A 21,222-nucleotide genomic window follows, 5' to 3' on the forward strand; every position below is an offset into this window, starting at 1 on the left:
GGGGGGGGGGCATCTCCTATTGATTACATCAGTTGCGAGCTTTGAGTCTCTTTCAACTTGGATCTTCTTGCAGTTATTTAGCAATGGATGAAAGAGGTTGTCCCAAACAACACAATACTTGCCCACATGAACTAAAGCTGAACCAACCTTTCATGAACCAGCAAAGATGATACTGGGTGTTTTAGGAACCAGTTAAAGTTAAATCAAAAGAAAACATAATTCATTTATTATAATTTTATATTGTAACCATAGTTAGAGTTGGTTAAGAGAAATGACACTTAACATTAGATTAAGTGGGTAGACACAAGGGTGGGCAAAAAATGGTGATCGGAAAATTTGCTTTCAATACGGAAGCATTAAACTGAATCCATTATTTCAATCGTTTCACCTTCCTAGAAAATGATATCCAAACTAGCATATTACAGTTAATGAACATATATTTAATATTTTTGACTAACTATATATGTCACCTGTTTCAGATCCAGTGTCTTTATCATTTTGGCTATTTTTGTTTTTCACAGATTAATATTTGAAGTAATGATAGGGGGGCTCATTTTACTCTTATGTGGTATAACATATATATCAGCTTCACCTATCTTATGTACCATATCAAATCTTACAAAACCAACATTATCCTTTGATATTTTCACTTAAATTTCATACAAATCTGAGCAGAAGAAAAATAATAATAACATAAACCCTGATTAAAATCTTAAATACTCGAAGATGAAGAAAATGGTGTCTGTACTTCTCCAAAATCTAATATATCTGCTGACTTATGTTTGAGTGATCGAAGCCATGCATGAATCTTAAAATTGACTGCTGGGTTTTTATATGTATAGAAGTTGGATTCTATTTCTATGCATGTATTAATTTCCATGCACTCTTTATTATATATAATTAAGTAATATAATATTTGGTGGCATGCAACAAAAACAAAGAATATAAGTAATATAATATTTGGTGACATGCAACAAAAACAAAGATGAGTTCATCTATCAGTTCTAGCTGTCACGTTCCACGGATTTCTTCTTATCAAAATTTAAGCTTTTAATCAATGTGAGATGGTGAATGACATTTTTCGTATAAAATGATATATATGGCCTGCATGCCAACTCTAATTATATAAAGACCTACGTTAATTGAGGTGAACACTCATTTTCCTTCATATATATAGTTTTTTATACACTCATCACTTCCACACTATATTTGTATCCTCAAACACTAAGCTTCCATTAGTGACGAGAAAGAGAGACCCAGAACACAGTTTATGTATTAAGTAGTCTGTCATATACTCTCTAATTAAACAGCTAGCTTCAAAGAAAGAAAAGAAAGAAAGAAAGAAAGGGGTTTTGGTACGACTCTTCTGCATCTGCCTTGTGTTTGGGGTTTTCAATCGATCTTGTTCATCACTGACATTCCAGCTCTCCCGCATTAGCTAGCTAGCTTGAAGTAACTCAGAAGCAAAAGCTGAAAGCTAGATCCAAAATGCTGTGACATGCAACAAAAAGAACAAACCGTGTTCTTTTCGCAAAGCCTGCCGCTAGCGCACCCTTCTTATATAACCAACAAACCCAAAGCAGCCACTTAGAGCACTACTCCTAGTTCTCTCAGTTCTCTCCTCCTCCAACTCTGCTTCCGTTCATTGCCTCCCTCCTTTCTCTCTGCATCACTTAACTAGTGACAACAATGGAGGCGTTCCAAGGAGCTGGCCAAATCGGGCTGGTATTGCAGCAGGCGAAAGCGCCGCTGATCGTGCCGCTGTTGCGATTTTTGGTGGCGGTGTGCTTGGGGATGTCTGTGTTGCTCTTCGTGGAGAAGGTGTACATGGGCATTGTCATAATGTTGGTCAAGGTTTTCAGAAGAAGACCTGAGAAGCGTTGGAAATGGGAGGCAATTAAGGATGATGTGGAGCTTGGCAACTCTGCTTACCCCATGGTTCTTGTGCAAATTCCAATGTACAATGAAAAAGAGGTACTTATGAACACTGTTTTCTGATCTTCTTATTCTTTTTGGACTTGAATAATAATGTTTTAAGTGTGTTTTGAGTATATATATTGTGGTGGTTAATGCAGGTTTATCAGCTTTCTATTGGAGCTGCATGTGGGCTTTCATGGCCTTCTGATAGGATCATAGTTCAAGTTCTTGATGATTCAACTGACCCACTCATTAAGGTTCAAACTTCAAACTGATGTATCACATAGACACATACTATACTGTATCCAGATTTTGTGGTGAACACTAACCATGGTGGTACAGCCCCAACTTAGGAAGGTTATGAATTCTGCTAAGCAGAATTAGGCATAGCATGCAGTATGCCTGATTCCTAGGGAAATTATTATTATTATTATTTCAAATTTCCCACCCCACCACCCCTTGCTAACACATGCAACCTCATCTTAGTTATATGTATTGACATATTTATCTACACTACAGACAAACCAATTCGCATGAAGCCAACTAATATAGAAATTCGACTAACAATCAGGTCCAATCGATTACTACGTGAGAGTAGTCAGCCCTCGTTTGCCATAAGTTTTTCCACCTTGTAAGCAACAAACATACGATAATTACCCAATTTTTTTTTAAAAATGCATGACACTATTTATCGGCGTTCTATAGATTCTATAGGACCATACTCACCATAGTATTTAGCAACCTACCAATAAATGACCTTATGAATGTTAGAGGTGGAATTTAGTTGTGGTTTCACTCTATCATATGTTATTCATGTCAAACTTATCGATGCCGGTCCGGATGTGTGTGGATTGTAATTTAGGGTGTTTAAATTTCACTATTTTTTTTTTTAAATCATGCACTTTGTTCATTCCTCTAAAAATAAAAATAAAACACGATATTTTGGTCGAAGTATTTGGTCCAAAATCAAGTAAAACATTTCCGGAACGAGAGTAAACACATCTGTGAGAAACTTTACCATTAAACCAAAAGTAGAAGTGAAGCCCTAGTCAGTTGTGTGTTTCTTGCTGAGCAATCCTTTCTGGGTAAAAGTCCAATAAAACGATTACCTAACCAGAACCCACAATAGCCAACCTCAAGTTTGTCCTTTTTTACCCAATTAGCGCAACCAATTCTTCATACTCTGACATGGGTTTTGTCCTATATCTGAACAAAAACAACAACAGGATTTGGTGGAAGTAGAAGTGCAGAGATGGGCAAGCAAAGGAATAAACATAAAGTACGAGATCAGAGACAACAGACATGGGTACAAAGCAGGGGCTCTCAAAGAGGGAATGAAGCACTCTTACGTCAAACAGTGTGACTACGTCGCCATCTTTGATGCCGACTTCCAACCTGAGCCCGATTTTCTCTGGCGTACAATCCCGTTTCTCCTTCACAACCCTGACATTGCTCTTGTCCAAACTCGTTGGAAATTTGGTAATCTTCTTGATACCTCATTTGTGTTCAATACTTCATAGCACTTACGAGTTACGTTTACTTATCCAACAAATTCGATTGATTTTCTAAATTTTTGGCGTACAAAAGGGTGTGATATTTTGTAATTTGGGTGGAAATTTGTAGTGGCAGCTGTGATTGCTATGAACTTTTTGAGAATGCCACTTAACTTTAAGCATGATGATGGTTAGATATAAGAACAGTTTAGATACATCACAATCTATATTGGAGAGTACCCAAATACACCTGTCCAGTTGCAGGGTTTCATATAATGGCTTTACTCTTTAGATTTATTGGGAAATTTTTGTCTAATGTATGACAATAAATCTTTACAGTGCAATGACAATGTATATATAGTTCAAAACTCACAAGGTTATGGTCTGATAATGTTTTCTCGGTTGATCACAGTAAATGCTGATGAGTGCTTAATGACCAGAATGCAAGAGATGTCTCTAGATTACCATTTCACAGTGGAGCAAGAAGTTGGGTCTGCAACTCATGCCTTCTTTGGTTTTAACGGTAAATCATATACATGAAAAAGTCATAACATCAATATAAGTACAGCAATCATGATATAACAATGGAGAATGTTATGCAGGCACAGCTGGAGTGTGGAGAATCACAGCCCTAAATGAGGCTGGAGGCTGGAAGGACCGCACAACTGTGGAGGATATGGATTTAGCTGTCCGAGCTAGTCTTAGAGGCTGGAAGTTCGTCTATATTTCTGACATCAAGGTAATCAAGTGTGTAAAAATGGTAACAGTTTTGTGACACTATCAGCAAAATTTAGCTTCTGAAGCTTAAAAGTGAGAATTACCACCTATAGTCTATTCGGGAGGTTTCACAAATCACCTTGTAGACATGAAACTATACAGTTTTTACTTGACCTGGCAGATCCTATATGATCCTTTTTGTTTATGGGGAAAGAAGCTATGAATGCTTGTGCATTTTACTGTGGATGAAAAAACGAAGACGATAGTTAGGACTTAGGAATGAGAATACGAACTTCTTACCAACCTACCAAAGTGGAGTGACTGACAATCACCTTTTTCAATGGACTTTCCTGCTAACTTTACTCCATTTCAGATTTGATCTAATATTAGTTCCTTGTGAATTTCAGGTGAAAAATGAATTGCCCAGTACTTTCAAAGCCTATCGTTATCAGCAGCACCGATGGTCTTGTGGCCCAGCTAATCTCTTCCGGAAGATGATAATGGAGATTTTAAGAAACAAGGTATTGCTCAAGCATATCTGTTAATTTCTGCCTAAGTTCAAGTGTCACCACAACTAAGCCAGGAGGCAATTATTACTAACTCCATACCTCTCTTCTGATTATTACCTTGTGGTATATTGCAGAAGGTGTCCCCATTGAAGAAGTTTCATGTGATCTACAGCTTTTTCTTTGTTCGCAAAATTGTAGCACATATTGTCACTTTTGTCTTCTACTGTGTTATTTTGCCAGCAACGGTTTTGGTTCCTGAAGTTCAAGTTCCCATATGGGGTGCTGTTTATATTCCTTCTACTATTACTCTCCTCAATGCAGTTGGAACTCCTAGGTATCCTGACTCCCCTTAATCATCTTACATCTTTTAGCTACCAAGTGTCTTTCTTTATACAACTATTTACTCAATTCTTTATTAACACTTACAAAGTTTGTACAATCTTACAGATCACTCCACCTATTGATTTTCTGGATTCTTTTTGAGAATGTAATGTCCCTGCATCGGACTAAAGCAACATTTATAGGCCTGTTTGAAGCAGGGAGAGTAGATGAATGGGTCGTCACGGAGAAATTGGGAGATGCTCTCAAGACAAAATCAGCTGTAAAAGCTCACAGGAAGCCTCGAGTGAGGATCGGAGAAAGGTATATTCCTTTTGCCAGGCATTCCTGTCCTTTTTTCTGAAACTGCAAAATCAATACCTTAAACACTATGAGAAGTATTTGATGCTACAAAATGTTGTCCAAATGCAAAAGTAGTCTTCATCATAATGGCCAAATATGTTTATAAGGAAATTCTGTACTGGCATTTTCAGATGTTTAGTCTGCATGCTAGAGAAAGCCCTCTAAACTCTATTACTCTCATCCAAAAAACAGTAAATCCAAGCTTTTTTTTGCAGCGTAGGACATTTTCTAATTGACAGCCTAACCTTTTCTCTATAGAGGTAGTCAAATTTTCCTTTGCAAAGTTATGGTGTCCGTTTCAAAATGGAAATGAAAGGAAGCTTACTCTAAATCGTATGCTCAAGATAAACATACTTCAATCCCACTTTCATGTCTATTGTGCTTACATATGGTTAGAAGATAAAAGGATTGCCATGTAATGTAACACAGCTACATCTGCTTTAAAAATACTTATGCATTTTCTGATCTCATAGTTGCCTGTGTACAGACTCCATTTGCTTGAGCTCATTGTTGGACTCTACCTCTTCTTCTGTGGGTGCTATGATCTTGCTTATGGAAAGAACCGCTTCTTCATCTACCTTTTCCTCCAATCCATTGCATTCTTCATTGCCGGGGTTGGTTATGTTGGCACTTTCGTTCCTAGCTCTTAACCGAAATTGTTGCGAAAAATTGTTTCAATGATTATTATTATTTTTTACTGGGGAGCTTTTGGTTCAAGTTTTAGGGTTTTGGATCATTTATAGGCTGGTCATTCTTTTGTGTGGATAGTAACCGTAGGAAAAGGCAGGGATAATATCCCTTATGTTTATATGTACCGGAAGTATACTGTGCAAAGAAGCAACAAGAATAAATATGAAATTTATGTACTTGAAGGGTTACTGATATCAAATAACAAAATTACGTGGGATTTATGTACTTTCAACTGACAAGATGCAAAGACGAAAATTAATTATCAAGATGCATGGAAATAGAATGACCAGAAGAGCTGAAGAGATGAGAAGAGTTTTGTTCGACTCATTCTAACTCTGTTCTCAAGTTTTTGACTTAAATGCTCTTGTTAACTGCTGGAGACCTGGAGTGTCACGAGTGAGCTCCACAAAACTCCAGGGAATCCAAAACTATACAGGATAGATCACGTAAAAGAAAATCATTCCAATAGTTGGGCACAAATAACACAAAGGGGATGAGAACCACTTCACTTCACAGTGTCATCTCTATGAGATATTCTTGTTGCAAAACAGACCTGCCACAGTTACAAATACACATAATTTAACTTGCTTCTCAACCATGCGCAATACACAGAACTCCTATAGAGTCCTCGAAAAGCTTCACAAGTAACTGAACACCATTCCTTTGTCCCTGTCAATTACATAAGCTTAAAGAAAAAAAGAAAAAGACAAGGTATTTTCACTCGGACAGTGCAATTGGATGAAAACAGTGATCACTGTTTAGTCTGAAAAGGGGGATTCCATTTTCCTGAACATTATGAAATAAAGAAACATTGCTAACCATTTGAGCCAACTAAACACCACAAAACTAAAAGTATTGAGTAAATGTGTGTATAAATTGAAACATAGATCAATAACCTACAAAATTGATCCCAGATTACGAAGAACTGGCCTTATTCAAATTTTTATCTCTAAAGAAACTGGTCTTGCTAATTAACTTCTCATCCACAGGCAGCAGTTGCTGGACTAGCCTTTGCTGCCTTCAGCCTATCTACCTTAACAAGTGTTCTTGATTGGTCAGACTGTTTCCATCACACAAATTGTGAACTCTTCTACAATAGTGTGATGTGATTTATTCTATAAACCATATCCATCTACATGTTTACTTTCTGCAGACTCTGTTCTGAGAAAGACTCCAAGATGTCATAGTGACCATAACCATGAAATAGAACATTGATTGGTTTCTCTTCTTGTTTCCCATACTCTTCACCATATTTTGCTATGTTTACCAAACCACCCGAGCTTCTATCTACCATGTAGACTGATATTGGTGCCCTGAGGAGTAAAAGGTTGTGTCAAACATTCCGTAGATGACCAAAAAATTAAACGGAACAGCATAGATCCATAGCAAGCAAATGAGCTTCACTGTAACAACAATTATGTTAAGAAATATTGTTGCAGGCAATTTCATGAAATGTATTGGAAAGTCTATAAGAGCTAAAGGAGAGTAACTGAACTTGAAACTTAAACTGCCCATCAACTTTCAATGCTTATCTTCTCTCTCTTTATAGAAAACTTTTAGTGCTTCATCTAGTCCAAAACAATGACAATGACGTCTATGAGGCAACAAGTTCAGATCAGGAATCTCAAAAATATTAACTTAGTATGGTTGCTCTTATACCTACTCACAGTTAACTGTACAGAAGGTAGATACAAAACTGATCTCCATCTTCCTCACATGCAAGTGCTGACTCACATCTAATATCCATTAGTTACATCTAATGGAGTGGAAATACAAGAATAGGCAACAGGGCACATGAAGTTAACATGATTCTACCAGAATGTTTAAAGAGAAATAATCATGGTACAGTTAAGTAATAAAAAGTGTGAACTGACTTTTTAACATGAGAAGCCATAAGCAATTCAGGTTCTCCTCCCCAAACATAAGGTTGTTGAATTCTCTTCACATATGCATCGAAATCACCTTCAATGAACCTAACCACATCATACAAGATGTTAAAAACCATGCAAATTCATAAAAAAATACCAAAAAACAAGGATGAAAACTCGCAGTCTAAAATGACAGAACTAGAGCTTACCATTCAGTTTCCTCCCGCCTCTTTAAAAGCTCATCGACAACCTACGCAAAATCACTCAAATAAGAACCATATAATATACACAAAAAATTAGGAATCACATTTGCCTGAGATGAAATGCGAATTACTTGAGCTCTTAATTCATCAGCGAGCTCTCTTTGTCGGTTTTCATCAGGAGGTTCCTCCCCATTTCTTAAGCAAGCCACATGTGCTATCGCTCTGAAGAGACACCGACCATCAGCTAGCACTCCTGTTTATTATCTCAGTGCTTAGCCCTTACTTTTATTCAGATATTGTCTCAAACAGTATCAACCAAAAATTCATGCATAGTTTGACAAATTCTATCAACAGTTTTCCATCAAAACAAGGAACTTTTTTATGTACCCACAATCAAATAAAGAGAACAGTACCTTTTCTTTTTGCCAAGAAACACACAGAATCATTAAACAAAGCACCAGCAAAAGCACCCAACAAGAAAAGTTGAGCAACTTCAATTTTCAATGGACCAATTTCACAAGTAAAAAGAAGAATCATTTCCCAATATACTTGTCGTAACGGAGAATCAAAAAAGCACATAATTTACTTTACTAGAAAATTAAAAGCTAAATACAAGAAAACTGAATTTTAAAGTGAAAAAAACAATATTTCAATCAAACTGATCTCATTAACATTAAATACGTAATCAGAAAAGTTCATCAAGTAACCTGTAACTCTGTAATCAGGCGTCTCTAACTGCACATCCGAAGTAATTGAGCTTTTCGAATCACAGGCTTCAGTTTTGTTATTGGACACCTCATCGTTGGTGGTTGAGTTAGTTGTACTGCCCCAGTCTATCGGCGCCAGGCAGTTGCAAACCCCGAAAAGGAGCCAAGCCGAGTCGGGCCGGTGGAGCCAGCGAGCCGGGCGAGCATCGAGAGCAGCATTCCAAGAACCCTCACCCTTAAGCTCGTAATGGATCGCCGGACGACGGAGATCGCGCCGCCTCCAAAGACCGGAGGAGGGGAGGATAGCGTGCCATATGGACGCTGCGGCGCCGCCGCCGCATGCTGAGCCTAGCTGGCAGGAGCTGTTGTGGTGGTGTCGGCCCCTGGTCTCGCCGGAGAAGTTAGTGAATTGATGCTGAATCAGAGGGCTGTGGACGATCCGGCTCTGGTGAATCGCCGCCGGTCCGTGAGCAAAAGAAGAAAGGGAGCTGACAATCCAAGTTTTCCGGCGCGCGCAGAGAAATCCAAGCATCACCGGATTGAGACCAACCCTGAACAAACAAACTATGTAGTGGGTAGCTGCTGTTGAGCTTGAGAGAGAGATACACCTAGGCACCCATGGTGTTTCAGAGAGGGGGAGGAAACTGCAGGAAGGCCATGATGGTTGTTGTTGATGTTGTTTTATGGCGATTGAGTGTGAAGGCGAAGCATTTTAGGGAAAGCCAAGTGAGGCCCGGCCCTGTCATTGTTCACGAGCAAAATTTGATTTTTTTAATTTTTTATCTTCATAATTAATATTTTCTTTTTCGATGTGTTGGTAATTAATATTTGTTTTCCTCGAAATTTGGGGTTTTTATTTTATGGAAATAAAATTATGGAGTATTTGCCGTGTATGGCATATGCTTGTGAAGATTCCGGATTTTTTTCTTCCTTTTTTCTTGCGTGTTGTTCCACAATTTTGGGAGGATTTTTCTTTGACGTGATGGAGAAGAAATATCTAATTTAATTTTAAGGTTCATAAAAGGAATTAATGAAACGAAGATTTAAGAGATTGTTAATTTATTTATAACCCAACTGATTAAATGAACAAATCATAGCATCACTTAAGATGTGATATAAGATTGTACTGCCATGAACTACAAAATAAAACCGTTATAACAAATGATATGTATAGAACAAACACAAAACCGATGTTAGTTTGTCTTTTGTTATTGTGAAAAGCGAGCCATGAAATGGTGTGCGCATGTGAATGCTAATAAGTTAGAAAACAATCTTGTATTTTATGAACTTTGTGAGCGTCATGCAATTTCATATCTAACTGACCAATAACAAGTTAGCTTTGTTGGTGTGAAATTCTTTTTTAATTGACAATATGATGATCTTAAGGGGAAAATGGTATGGAGCTCTTTATGACCGTTAAATGTGAAATTGATACGACATCTTACTTAAGACTTCATATTTGGAGTCTGTGATGTTATTATAGACTTTAGGATGTTCTAGTTTCACTTTCTTAATGTCTTGTTTTAGTTCACAGAATTAAGGATTTGGTGTAAATGGTTTTCTTTACGCATATACCAAATGAGACCAAAACAACAATATGCCTTATGTTTCTTTCTTAATGTCTTGTTTAGGTCACTCTGTTCAGTTTTTTGTTTCTTGGTTTCTCAGTTCTCAGTTGCCTCCTTCAGTGCATTCTGCCCTTCTTCTTCTTCTTTTTTGGATCAGTTTGGTGGTGAATGTTTTAGAGGGTTTGCTCTGTAACCTTTCTTTTTTAATCAAAAAAAAAATACTATTGTCCGCTGGATTAATACCAAATTAATATATTACCTACTTGTTTATTGTATTGAATTTTCATTAAGGTTTTTTAGCCAAATTGCTATCCTAACTTTTCATAATCAACCAATTTGCTACCATAACTATTATTTCTGCCAGCTACCATATATTTTCAAAATTAGCCAACTTGCTATCTTTTTGTCATTTTTTTTTGTTCATTTTTTTTTTTTTGCTTCCCAAGGTATCCCTAGGACTAATCCTCCGAGGTACTGTCGGGCGCATATGCGGGGACCTCTCCCAAGAAAGTTTGTTGCATCCACAAAGGCTCGAACCCGAGACCACTTGCTTAACCGGCCAGAGCCCCTTCCACTTGTTCATTTCTTCATCCAAACATGAATTAATTATGAAAATCAAATGTTAAAGTTTGTTGATATTGAAATTTTGATAAGTAAATTGATTAATTTTAAAAGCCTAAAGTAGCAATTTTAATGGAAATGTAGCAAACTGACATATTTAATAGTTATGGTAGTAAATTAGTTAATTATGAAAAGTTAAGGTAACAAATTGACTGAAATAAAAATTAAGATAATAAATTGACACAAATGTGATAATTAGGATAGCAAATTGGCAATTATGCCTTTCATTAATAATAGATCAGAAATGGGAATCAAGTCCCGTCACCTGTCGAGTGGTCCTCACTTCTTGGAATGGTTAGTAAGCAAATTAGGTAAATCAAGTGCTTTGCTTTACTTACCGCTTATGTCGTTGTCCTTTCTTATGAGTTGGTGTTCATCTTGTCCATGACTCCAATCTCTCTCCATCACCTGGTGGGAGAAACTGACCGTTTGATAATAGTTCATCGTTCCTTGTGTTCGAATCAAATCAAGGACTCTTACGTATTTTCAAGGAACACTCCACAACAATTGGGAATTGAGTTGCCATAGACATTTTCCTTTTTGGAATAAACCTATATTATGATTTCAATTTCAACCGTCATAATAGTACGGATATATACGTTCTCTTTGGTATACTAGTGGTATTCTATTTATACATGCATAAGCTCACTTATTCAAAATAATAAGCCTACAATGAAATACTAGCACAGTAATTTAGGCATAGCTTAAAATAACTATAATTTGCTGGAGCAATCCTTTTGATAGATTATTAAAGCATTTTTTATTAGAGCATTTTTTCAATGCTAACCATTTTTTAGTTAACTTTTAGTCAAAGTAGCTAAAATGTTATTTTGGCTAGCGACTTTAGAGATATGTCTGCATCAATGCTCTCTACTTTAGCTAGTATTAAATTAATATTATTCTTCAAATGAAGATTAAATAGTTTATACGTATTTATATATCACATAAAATATCTTAAAAAATACATTAAATTATAGAGTCTCATCTTGCTCTCTATATTTAGCTAGCGAGATAGTTAAAAGTCATAATAACTAAACTTTGACTAGTCTGCTGGAGCTCCTAAAATACTCAAAAAGTTAAACACACTCTCTAAAATAGCTTAAAATCCAAAATAGAGAGTCTAATAAAGATGCTCTAAGAAGGCAATCAACATTTTTTTTGGAATGATAACTCCAATCAACATGAATCTAAAAGATAAGGCAAATCATATTTTTCCAAAACTTTTGGTATTTAATTATAAATGAAGTTTTGTTATAAAAAAGATGATATTTTAGGCAATTCATAATTTAGTGAAGTTAGTATAATATGTCGAAGCGGTAGTGCGCTCTCATGCCTTCATTAATAAAACTGTTGAATACAAGAGGGGCATGAAAACTTTCTTGATTACAATAAACATGTAGAAGTTTCGAAATAATATCAAGAAATTCAACAAAGTGCATATTTATACAATTCCATGACTATTGAGCAATTGAAGATATGACCCCTCCATATTGGAACAAAATACCGCTTATTGCTAAAAGTGTCCTAAATAGACCAAACCCATTGTTGGACCAAAAAAAATAAAAAAGGACCAAACCCATTGAGTTGTTTCGTTTAGTATTCATTATTCAAGGAACCATTTTAATGAAGACCCTTAAGTTGAGGAATTTTCGGCTTATCTCATCTTTCGATCTTATATTCATATCTTGACCGTTCAGTTTATAGGTATTTATGAGTAGATCATTTATTCAAATTTTTAGCTATATTGAAAATTGTTAAGGCATTCATAAGTGTGATTTATCAATTATGAACTTGAACGGTTCATATTTGACAAATTTGGTTCGTCTATTCATTTAATCTTGTTTGTTATTTTAATGAACACTAATTTGATATAATCATATAAAACTAAACACTGAACTGATGAGATGCCAAAATATGATTGAAAAACGAATTTTTTAAGCTATAAACATTAGTGCTCACCTTAAGAATCGTCGACCTAGTATTCAAATCAAGATGCGTGTTCCGTTTTCTTGAACACCTAGCCTCCCCCGTACGAAAGAGACTCCCCCCAGAAATGGCTGTCGATAATTCCACTTTCGAGACGATAAACCCATCTGCTTTCACCACTTTCACTTTCCCCAACCCTTCCCCCTCCGCCGCCGCATCTCTCCTCCGCGTTGCCGTCCTCGACTCGCCTCTCCAACCCGCCGCCGACCCACCCCGAGTCGCCGCAATGCTCGTCCCCAAACACCGCCACTCCGACTGGATATTCTCCACCCTCTCCGGCCATCTCCAGCTCCTCTCCTCCTCCCCCGCCTTCTCCCGCCTTATTCTCGTCGGCGACAGCTCCCCCCACTCGCCGCCTATCTACCGCCGTCCCCTCAAAGACGACGACGAAGAACTCGGGGTGAGCCTCCAACCTCTCTTTCTTGCCTTGTCTCCCAAATCTTGCTTTAAACACGGCATTCCTGAGGTACCCATTTTGAGATACCAAGATAATCTGATTTCTAGTGTGGTTTTGGAGATATGTGATGGGCCTTTTGTTGGTGAAATGGTGGTGGAGGATGTCGAGATTGGTTGCGGCGGTGAGGCTTCGAAGAGGGAGTTCAGGAGGCGTTTGAGGTTTAAAAGAATGCCCAATTTGGTCCAGACTGAGGTTCGTATTGTTCCCAAAATGGGGTTTGGTTTGGATTGTGTGGGAATTGGACAAGTTGAGTTTAGGCTAGATGATAGTGTTTTAGTGCATTCTTATCTGGTTCCTATGGTGGCAAGTCTTAGCCTGGCTGCTCCTTATATTGAGGGAAGGATTCGAAGTGGGGCAAGGCCAAAAGCTTTGTGTTTAGGAGTTGGGGGTGGGGCCTTGCTTGGGTTCTTGAGAACCCAGTTGGGTTTTCAGGTTGAGGGTGTGGAAGCCGATGAGGAGGTGCTAAGGGTTTCTAGGCAGTATTTTGGACTGGAAGATGGTGAGCACATCAATGTTCATGTTGGAGATGCATTGGAAGTTATAGATAAGCTGGCTGGTGCTTGTCAGGTAGAGGAAGGTTGTGATGTGGGCAGTGGCAATGATGTTGATACTAAATTTGATGTGATTATGGTTGATTTGGATTCAAGTGATGCTAGGGACGGTCTAATTGCTCCGCCATTGGAGTTTGTTAGGAAGCATGTCCTTTTGTCGGCCAGATCAATTCTCTCTGATCATGGAATCCTAGCTGTAAATGTCATTCCTCCAAATACATCTTTTTACAAGACATTGATCCATACATTTGAAGATGTTTTTAATGAGTTATACGAAATAGACGTGGGAAATGGGGAAAATTTTATTCTTGTTGCTGTTGCATCTCCTCTAATGCCTCCCAGTGATCGTGAGAACTGTTTCCTCAACAGACTAGGAAAAGCTATATCCGGGGTGTACTTGAATTCAATAAAGAAGATCTAAACTTTAATCTTTTATTTGTTAAAGGGAATAGCTAACGGTGTTGGGAAGACATAAAAGCCTAGAAGGAACCATTTATTAGTCATGTTATGAAGGTCAGGAAAGGAGGGATGAACAGCCCAGATACTTGGAATAGTTCTTCCTTCAAGCCCCAAGAGTTTAGTTAGTCCACTTCTACGTGGATCGGAGGAGACAAGATGAGAGAAAAAACTCTGTACAACACAAATTCTTGTCCTCACTGTAACTGTCCCTCCAAGTTTCTCTTTTTATCCAAAATACCAAGGAGATAGGGGAATTAAATAGTGGATATCACGTTTATTGTCAAACATGCCATGCCCAGACAGTGTTCTTGGAATATAAACTGGAAATGGTCTCCTGAGAAGAAACAGTTTTCAGGTATGCTTTGTTGACAGTTTAGAATTTTGTTACTCTTATGTGTAGTAGCTTAATGGAAATTAAAAAAAAGAGTAAGAAACAATTTGGGCTATTGCAGTGCAGATTGAAGTTAAGTTATCCAGATACCGTAGGACTTTCTTCTGCTTGCTATTGCTTTGAAGAGAACATTTTAATAATTATGTGGTGCAAGAGCGTTTCAGATAATGGAATCTGATCTTTTAAATCTGTTTCAGGTAACTGGTTGATGGAATAGGATGCGGGACAGGTCCTTTGGGTAACTTGATGACTAAGGAGATTTGGACAGTAGCATTGGTGGCTAAATTGTATGTGAATCTGGCCATGTAAATGGACTATTTATGCATTGAGGTGGCCAGAAGGTAGCTAATTATAAGTTATTATTTATAACTCGTTATCCTTTTTTAAACAAAATATTTATTGTAGCCAGGTTTGATTATCAATAGGCAGTTGATGTGTTTACTTTGTGCTGGCCCTTTGTTTTTGTTTTGTTTTTATTTTTGTTTTCATAAAAGAAAATTGAAAGGATTTAGCATTTATATTGGAATGGAGGATAGAAGATGAGAGAGTAGAAAAATTCTTTACAGCACTAATTATTGTTCTTACTTTAACTTTCCCTACAAGTTTTTTTTTCTTTTTTCTTTTATCCAAAATACTGTGGGGATTTCAATGGTAGATATCGTATTCAGAGTGATGCCCAGATAGTGTGCTTGGGAATATAAACTGAACGTGGTATCCTGAGAAGAAACAGACTTTAGGTTTGCTTTAATCACTGTTTAGAATTTATGATACTGTAATGTGCAGTCAAAGAAAAAAAATAACAAGAATGAATTTGGGCTATTACAACTGCAGATTGAAATTACTTCCACATATCTTACAACTTTCTTCTTCTTTTAATCTCTTTGAAAGAACATTATGAAATTATGTGGTGCAATAGTGTTTCAGATTCAGATCTTTATGTTTTCAGGTAACTGGTTGATTGGAACAGAATACTGGACAGAGGTCTTTTGGGGAAATAGATTAATAAGTGAGTGGTGATGAGCCAGGAAGATTTGACAGTAGCATTGGTCTAGTAAATGGCTTAATTTATATTGTCAAGTGGCTAGAAGGTAAATAAAACTTAACTTTTTGTCTTTTTCTATCTTTTATTGTAGTTAGTTTGGTTATCAAAATGCAGTTACAGTGTTTAGTGTGTATTTTTGAATCGCCATATGAATTAGCATAGCATATGGTTTTATAAACACAGGCTAAGTTTTGTTTTGTGTCCCATATACCAGTTGTTTGCTGCGTCAATTTAGATAATGAAAGAAAAAAAGACATAATCTTGCTTTGTATCCATCGTCCTTTCTACTTGTTGATGGCCACCAACTCCTCTTTAGTTGTGCTTCTTTATTCCTTGACAAGTGAGTGGTTTTCTCACTTTTCTGGGAATAGTTATGGTGGTTGTATCAGAACTTTGAAATACAATCTTTTATCAAGCGATACGTCATGATTCGGGTTTTCCATGATTGTGTACCGCAGAAACACCATTTATACTACAACTCTTTCTTGATTCTGGCTTTATTAGAATCTTTCTGCGGTTTACAATATATCTAGGGTTCGAACCTCCGCCCAAAGATAAAAAGGACCTATGCTGGGTACAGATTGAGAAGAAATCCAGGCATTAATTAAGCTTTGACGGGTAGTTAAAAAATCTATTTTTTAGGTTATACTTGTCTTTCCGTCATTGTGTCCTATACAGAATAACACTTTCTGGCTATTGTGTGTGTAGAAAGGAATTTAATATCAAATTAAATTAGAAGTCACTAATGCTTTCTCTGCTTGTTGTTAGAGTAACCATTGTGTTAATCATCGGTTGGATAAGAGATTCAGGTGATGGTTTGGGGGCGGGGGCGGTGTGGTGTTTTGGAAGGGGGGGGGGGGGGGGGGGGGTTGTGTCAGGGGTGCGGATCCTAATATGGAATTCATTTTAGATAGTAGGCTGATGGATCTGAACACGGCATTCCTGAGGTACGCATTTTGGGATACCAAGATCTGATTTGATTTCTAGTGTGGTTATGGAGATATGTGATGGGCCTTTGGTTGGTGAAATGGTGGTGGAGGATGTCGAGATTGATTGCGGTGGTGAGGTTTCGAAGAGGGAGGTCAGGAGGTGTTTGAGGTTTAAAAGAAAGCCAATTTGGTCCAGACTGTGGTTCGTATTGTTTTCAAAGTCAGGTTTGGTCGGGAATTGGACAAGTTGAGTGTAAGCTAGATGATAGTGATTTAGTTTTAGTGCACCCTTATTTGGTTCCTATGGCGGCAACTTTTAGCCTGGCTGCTCCTTATATTGAGGGAAGCATTTGTAGCGGGGTAAGGCCAAATGCTTTGTGTTTAGGAGTTGGAGGTGGGGCTTTGCTTGGTTTCGTGAGGACCCAGTTTGGCTTTCAGGTTGTGGGTGTGGAAGCCTATGAGGAGGCGCTAAGGGTTTCTTGGCGGTATTTTGGACTCGAAGATGGTGAGCACATTCTAGATAAATTTGTTGATGCTTGTCAGGTAGAGGAGGGTTGTGACGTGGGCAGTGGCAATGATGTTGATACTGAATTTGATGTGATTATGGTTGACTTGGATTCAAGTGATGGTAGGGAGTTTGTTAGGAAGAATGTCCTTTTTCTCAGCCAGATCAATTCTCTCTGATCATGGAAACTTAGCTGTAAATGTCATTCCTCCAAATACATCATTTTACAAGACATTGATCCATGAGTTTTGGGATGTTTTTGATGAGTTATACAAAATAGACGTGGGAAATGTGGAATAGAAAATTTTATTCTTGTTGCTGTGGCATCTCCTCTAATTGCCTTCTAGTGATTGTGAGAACTGTTTCCTCAATGAACTAGGAAAAGCTATATCTGGGGCGTACTTGAATTCCATAAAGAAGAGCTAAGCTTTAATCCTATATTTGTTAAAGGGAATTGCTATCGGTGCGGGGAAGACATAAATTCTTAGAAGAAACCATTCTTTGTCATGTTATCAAGGTAAGGAAAGGAGGAGGGCTGAATAGCCCAGATACTTGGAATAATTCTACCTTCAAGCCCCCAGACTTTAATTAGTCCACTTCTACGTTTATGGGAGAGAAGATGAGTGAGTAGAAAAAACTCTGTACAGCACTAGTTCTTGTTCTCACTATAACTATAACTATCGCTCCAAGTTTCTGTTTTTATCCAAATACCATGGACGTGGAGGAACTAAATGGTGGATATCATATTTAGAGTGAAACATTCCCAGACAGTGTGCTTGGGAATATCACTGGAAGCGGTTTTTTGAGAAGAAACAGAGTTTAGGTATGCTTTATTGACAGTTTAGAGTTTCTGTTACTCGTACGTGTAGTAACTTTATGGAATTAGAAAACAGGTATGAAACAAATTGGGCTATTGCAGTGCAGATCGAAGTTAAATTATCCAGATATCGTAGGACTTTCTTCTGCTTGCTATAGCTATTGCTGAATTTTTCTCTTCAGATAATGGGATCTGCTCCTTCAAATCTGTTTCAGGTAACTGGTTGATTCGCATAGGATGTTGGACAGGTCTTTTGGGTAACTAGTTGAATAAGTGAGTAGCTATGAGCAAGGAAGATTTGTACAATAGCATTGGTAGCGTTTGATGTGTTTACTTCGTGCCTGGTCTGTTTTCTTTTTTTTTCTTCCATAAAATTAAAAAGATTTGTTTATGTATTGGAGGAGAGAATAAGAGAGAGTAGAAAAATTCTTTACAGCAGTAACTCTTGTTCTCACTTTAGCTTTCCCTCCAAGATTTTTTTTTTTTTGTTTATCCAAAATACCCTGGGAGGCTGGGAATTTAATGGTAGATATCGCATGTCCAGACAGTGTGCTTGGGAATTTAACATATATCTATTTGTTGTCAGGGGTATTTACTATTCACTAATGACAGTAAAAAGACGGTTTTTGCCCTTGAATTGTCTCCATCCCCAGAGCCTCTCTCGAATCTTCTCGCTTTCTTTGCTTTCTCTCGATTATCTCTGGGAAGGGTGTGTTGCTCTTCTCACTTTCTCTCACCCAAGTTTTCTCTGTGTCTCTCTCTCTCTCCTGATCCTTTGCTCTCTTGAATCTCTGAACCAAGCACGAATCTCCGGGCTTATAAATCTACATCCAGGTGTGTAGGAGATTCCCAGGACCAAGCATGCTTCCGTCGATCGTCTCCGGCGTTGGAGGGTATGAATTTTCTTACTGCTTTGCTTTGCTTTTCTGTTTTGTTTTTGATTATTTGTGCTTTCAGTTTTCGGTGTTTGCTTTTTTGTTCGGTTGCTTTGCATTTTTGCTGCAATTTGGTGTGGTCCATCTAATTCTCTGCCGTATATGCCATATGACATGTGTGTTCTTCAACTGGAGAGCTTGAGATTTGTTGATGTTATGAAGCTCTCTTTCTCAGGCTGTCTTTCATCAACGATATGATACATAGCAAAAGAGAGGGATAGGGAGATAATTGGAGAGCTTTGTGTGCGCAATAGCTTGCAGATCGTGTTGGGGGATTGTGTTTGATCTAACATTGATCAAAACGGAATTAAGTGTTGTTTCTATTGAATTGGGTTTGTGAGGTTTCATGATTACTCTTTTTTTTGTCTGTTTGGTATGCCTTTGTTTTTTCTCGGTTTGTTTGCTTTGCATATTGATTAGATTAGAGTTGTAGCCGAAAGGTTGATATGTGTAAATAGGCTGAGCGATTCCATTTCATTTTGCAGGGTTGGTGAACTGTGTGGTGTCAAATTTTATTACTGTTTTGGACTCAGGTATGAATTATTTTAAGACTTCTGGTGCCTTTTCTTTTGGCATTACAATGTTAATGTTTTCAGAGTCAGTGAGTTCTCAGATGGTATTTGGTTTATTAAGTAAATGATGCTTGATGTCTTTTATCAATTATATTTGTACAGTTTTCAGTTTGAATCTTTTGTTCGTTTTGTAAATGCAGATACAAAATTAGGTGGTTATACGGTGCTAAGAACTCGAGGTTACTTCTAGCAAGGTAATACATCATTGTTTTTTTTAGTGAATCATACATGTTAATGAATTAATTTGTTTTTTTTTTTTAACTCTTAATGACTAAATTGTTGATTGTGATTGTAAAGTGAATGGCTGATTTGCTCATTTACAATGGCTGTTGGTTTTTTCCTTATTGCAGTCATTAAGGCCTGATCTCAATCTATTAAGCTAAATGGGCAGGTAGACTTTGAAGAACAAACGAGGAGAAGAGCCAATACAAGGCTCAATTCTCAGGTTAGCACTGCAAATATTGCTGTTGTAGATCCTTCAATTAGTAGTATTAGTCTGAATGAAACAATTGGCACTGTGTTTTTGTGATTGTACACTTGCTGCACTGTTAGTAAACTCAGCAATTGCCAATGTTATATTTCTTTCTCCTTGAGTCTTTACCTGATGTCCTCAATGTTCTTCTCAGTTGTATTCTAATAATTCTTTCATTTTCAATTTCATGTTTATTAACCTTTTATATTATGATCGATTCTTAAATTGTGGCACATTTCACAGATATGCAATGTGAAAATCATTACTGAATGCCCTGAAGAAAAATAATTTTTCAAGATTTTTGTCAGGCAAATGTAACTGAATGCGCTTAACTTTTATGAGCGCATTCAGTTACAATTTCCCTGTTGCATATCTATTGATTTCAAAAAAGTTGTCATGTCGTTGACATGGTCTATTCTGCCCAACACCTAAAGTAAACCCTTATCTTTTGTATGATGTCTGCTTAATCGATCTCATATATGCATACCATAGATCATTAACAGCAAGTCTTTCTTACTTTTATATGTATATTGTCAACTTCTAGAAATAAAAGCACATTGCGACTCTAATTCAAAGTCATTTAGGTTTCAGTTTTGTTTGATGTGTGTTATACATTTGCTCATCTTCTGCTACTGTTGTGGTAAAATGCGAAACTAATATCAGTTATAGTATTGTGCAGGTTAAGAGATGATTAGAAGTTGTGGCAGTAGTCTCTATAAGAGGTATTTATGAGTAAGAAGATGACTGATCCAAGAGGTAACCATTATCGACTTGATCCAAACAGTTTCTTTATGTTCATATATACTTTTTTGTTTTAATATAATGAAGTTTTTATCTAATTAAAGGAACTCGACTTTTTTTTCAAATCCTTTTGTCTTACCTTACGCATTCCATATGGTTTAAAATGCTTTCATGTTGATTATAATAGAGAGCTTTTGTACTCTGATTTCTATTTGTAAGTTTGACTGCTTTGCTTTTTACCAATTGGTAGTTTAGTCCTATTGAAATCTGTATGCAATTTACAGTTAGTGTGCTTTTAGTTTTTTTTTTTNTTTTTTTTTTTTTTTTTTTAGCTTCGAGCCAGTTTTTGTTTTAATATATTTTCTTTGGCATTAGGTACATCGTTAATTAA

General features: G+C 37.1%; 4 protein-coding genes and 1 non-coding gene across 5 annotated transcripts; 4 read left to right on the forward strand and 1 right to left on the reverse strand.

Moving 5' to 3' along the window:
• The first annotated feature begins 1,716 nt into the window (after positions 1-1,716).
• LOC101304033 (glucomannan 4-beta-mannosyltransferase 9-like) lies at positions 1,717-6,183 on the forward strand. Its single transcript, XM_004306983.1, has 9 exons — positions 1,717-1,974; positions 2,076-2,174; positions 3,144-3,396; positions 3,823-3,933; positions 4,013-4,149; positions 4,535-4,648; positions 4,771-4,970; positions 5,084-5,278; positions 5,805-6,183. Exons 1-9 carry the CDS (start codon positions 1,795-1,797, stop codon positions 5,965-5,967), a joined length of 1,452 nt encoding a protein of 483 aa, XP_004307031.1. The 5' UTR covers positions 1,717-1,794; the 3' UTR covers positions 5,968-6,183.
• A 461-nt stretch (positions 6,184-6,644) lies between these two features.
• On the reverse strand, positions 6,645-9,468 carry LOC101304322 (OTU domain-containing protein At3g57810-like). Its single transcript, XM_004306984.1, has 5 exons — positions 8,786-9,468; positions 8,210-8,331; positions 8,085-8,125; positions 7,882-7,980; positions 6,645-7,320 (listed from the first exon to the last, which is right to left on the reverse strand). The coding sequence occupies exons 1-5, from the start codon at positions 9,315-9,317 to the stop codon at positions 7,140-7,142; spliced, it is 975 nt and encodes a 324-aa protein (XP_004307032.1). The 5' UTR covers positions 9,318-9,468; the 3' UTR covers positions 6,645-7,139.
• Positions 9,469-13,027: 3,559 nt separating this feature from the next.
• On the forward strand, positions 13,028-14,389 carry LOC101304046 (methyltransferase-like protein 13-like). The gene has a single exon (XM_004308490.1). It carries the CDS (start codon positions 13,028-13,030, stop codon positions 14,387-14,389), a length of 1,362 nt encoding a protein of 453 aa, XP_004308538.1.
• Positions 14,390-14,571: 182 nt separating this feature from the next.
• Positions 14,572-20,038, forward strand: LOC101304614. The gene is made up of 7 exons (XR_185201.1): positions 14,572-14,782; positions 15,016-15,159; positions 15,765-15,906; positions 18,913-19,004; positions 19,532-19,579; positions 19,759-19,812; positions 19,969-20,038. It is a non-coding gene; the product is annotated as an uncharacterized LOC101304614 (transcript).
• On the forward strand, positions 16,855-17,473 carry LOC101304335. Its single transcript, XM_004308491.1, has 2 exons — positions 16,855-16,941; positions 17,015-17,473. Exons 1-2 carry the CDS (start codon positions 16,855-16,857, stop codon positions 17,471-17,473), a joined length of 546 nt encoding a protein of 181 aa, XP_004308539.1.
• Positions 20,039-21,222: the final 1,184 nt, after the last annotated feature.

The sequence above is a fragment of the Fragaria vesca genome, linkage group LG7 (assembly GCF_000184155.1).
Source record: "Fragaria vesca subsp. vesca linkage group LG7, FraVesHawaii_1.0, whole genome shotgun sequence".
Lineage (NCBI taxonomy): Eukaryota > Viridiplantae > Streptophyta > Magnoliopsida > Rosales > Rosaceae > Fragaria > Fragaria vesca.

What these genes read in the sequence shown, in the direction of transcription:
- LOC101304033 (XM_004306983.1), top strand. Translation starts at nt 1,795, where the DNA reads ATGTCTGTGTTGCTCTTCGTGGAGAAGGTGTACATGGGCATTGTCATA. An exon ending in AATGCAGTTGGAACTCCTAG is followed by an intron (nt 4,971 to 5,083) that starts GTATCCTGACTC and finishes ACAATCTTACAG; the next exon opens with ATCACTCCACCTATTGATTT. An exon ending in CGAGTGAGGATCGGAGAAAG is followed by an intron (nt 5,279 to 5,804) that starts GTATATTCCTTT and finishes GCCTGTGTACAG; the next exon opens with ACTCCATTTGCTTGAGCTCA.
- LOC101304322 (XM_004306984.1), bottom strand. Translation starts at nt 9,317, where the DNA reads ATGCTTGGATTTCTCTGCGCGCGCCGGAAAACTTGGATTGTCAGCTCC. An exon ending in GCCTGATTACAGAGTTACAG is followed by an intron (nt 8,332 to 8,785) that starts GTTACTTGATGA and finishes GATAATAAACAG; the next exon opens with GAGTGCTAGCTGATGGTCGG. An exon ending in AGGCGGGAGGAAACTGAATG is followed by an intron (nt 7,981 to 8,084) that starts GTAAGCTCTAGT and finishes TGATGTGGTTAG; the next exon opens with GTTCATTGAAGGTGATTTCG.
- LOC101304046 (XM_004308490.1), top strand. Translation starts at nt 13,028, where the DNA reads ATGGCTGTCGATAATTCCACTTTCGAGACGATAAACCCATCTGCTTTC.
- LOC101304335 (XM_004308491.1), top strand. Translation starts at nt 16,855, where the DNA reads ATGGAGATATGTGATGGGCCTTTGGTTGGTGAAATGGTGGTGGAGGAT. An exon ending in GTGAGGTTTCGAAGAGGGAG is followed by an intron (nt 16,942 to 17,014) that starts GTCAGGAGGTGT and finishes TTTCAAAGTCAG; the next exon opens with GTTTGGTCGGGAATTGGACA.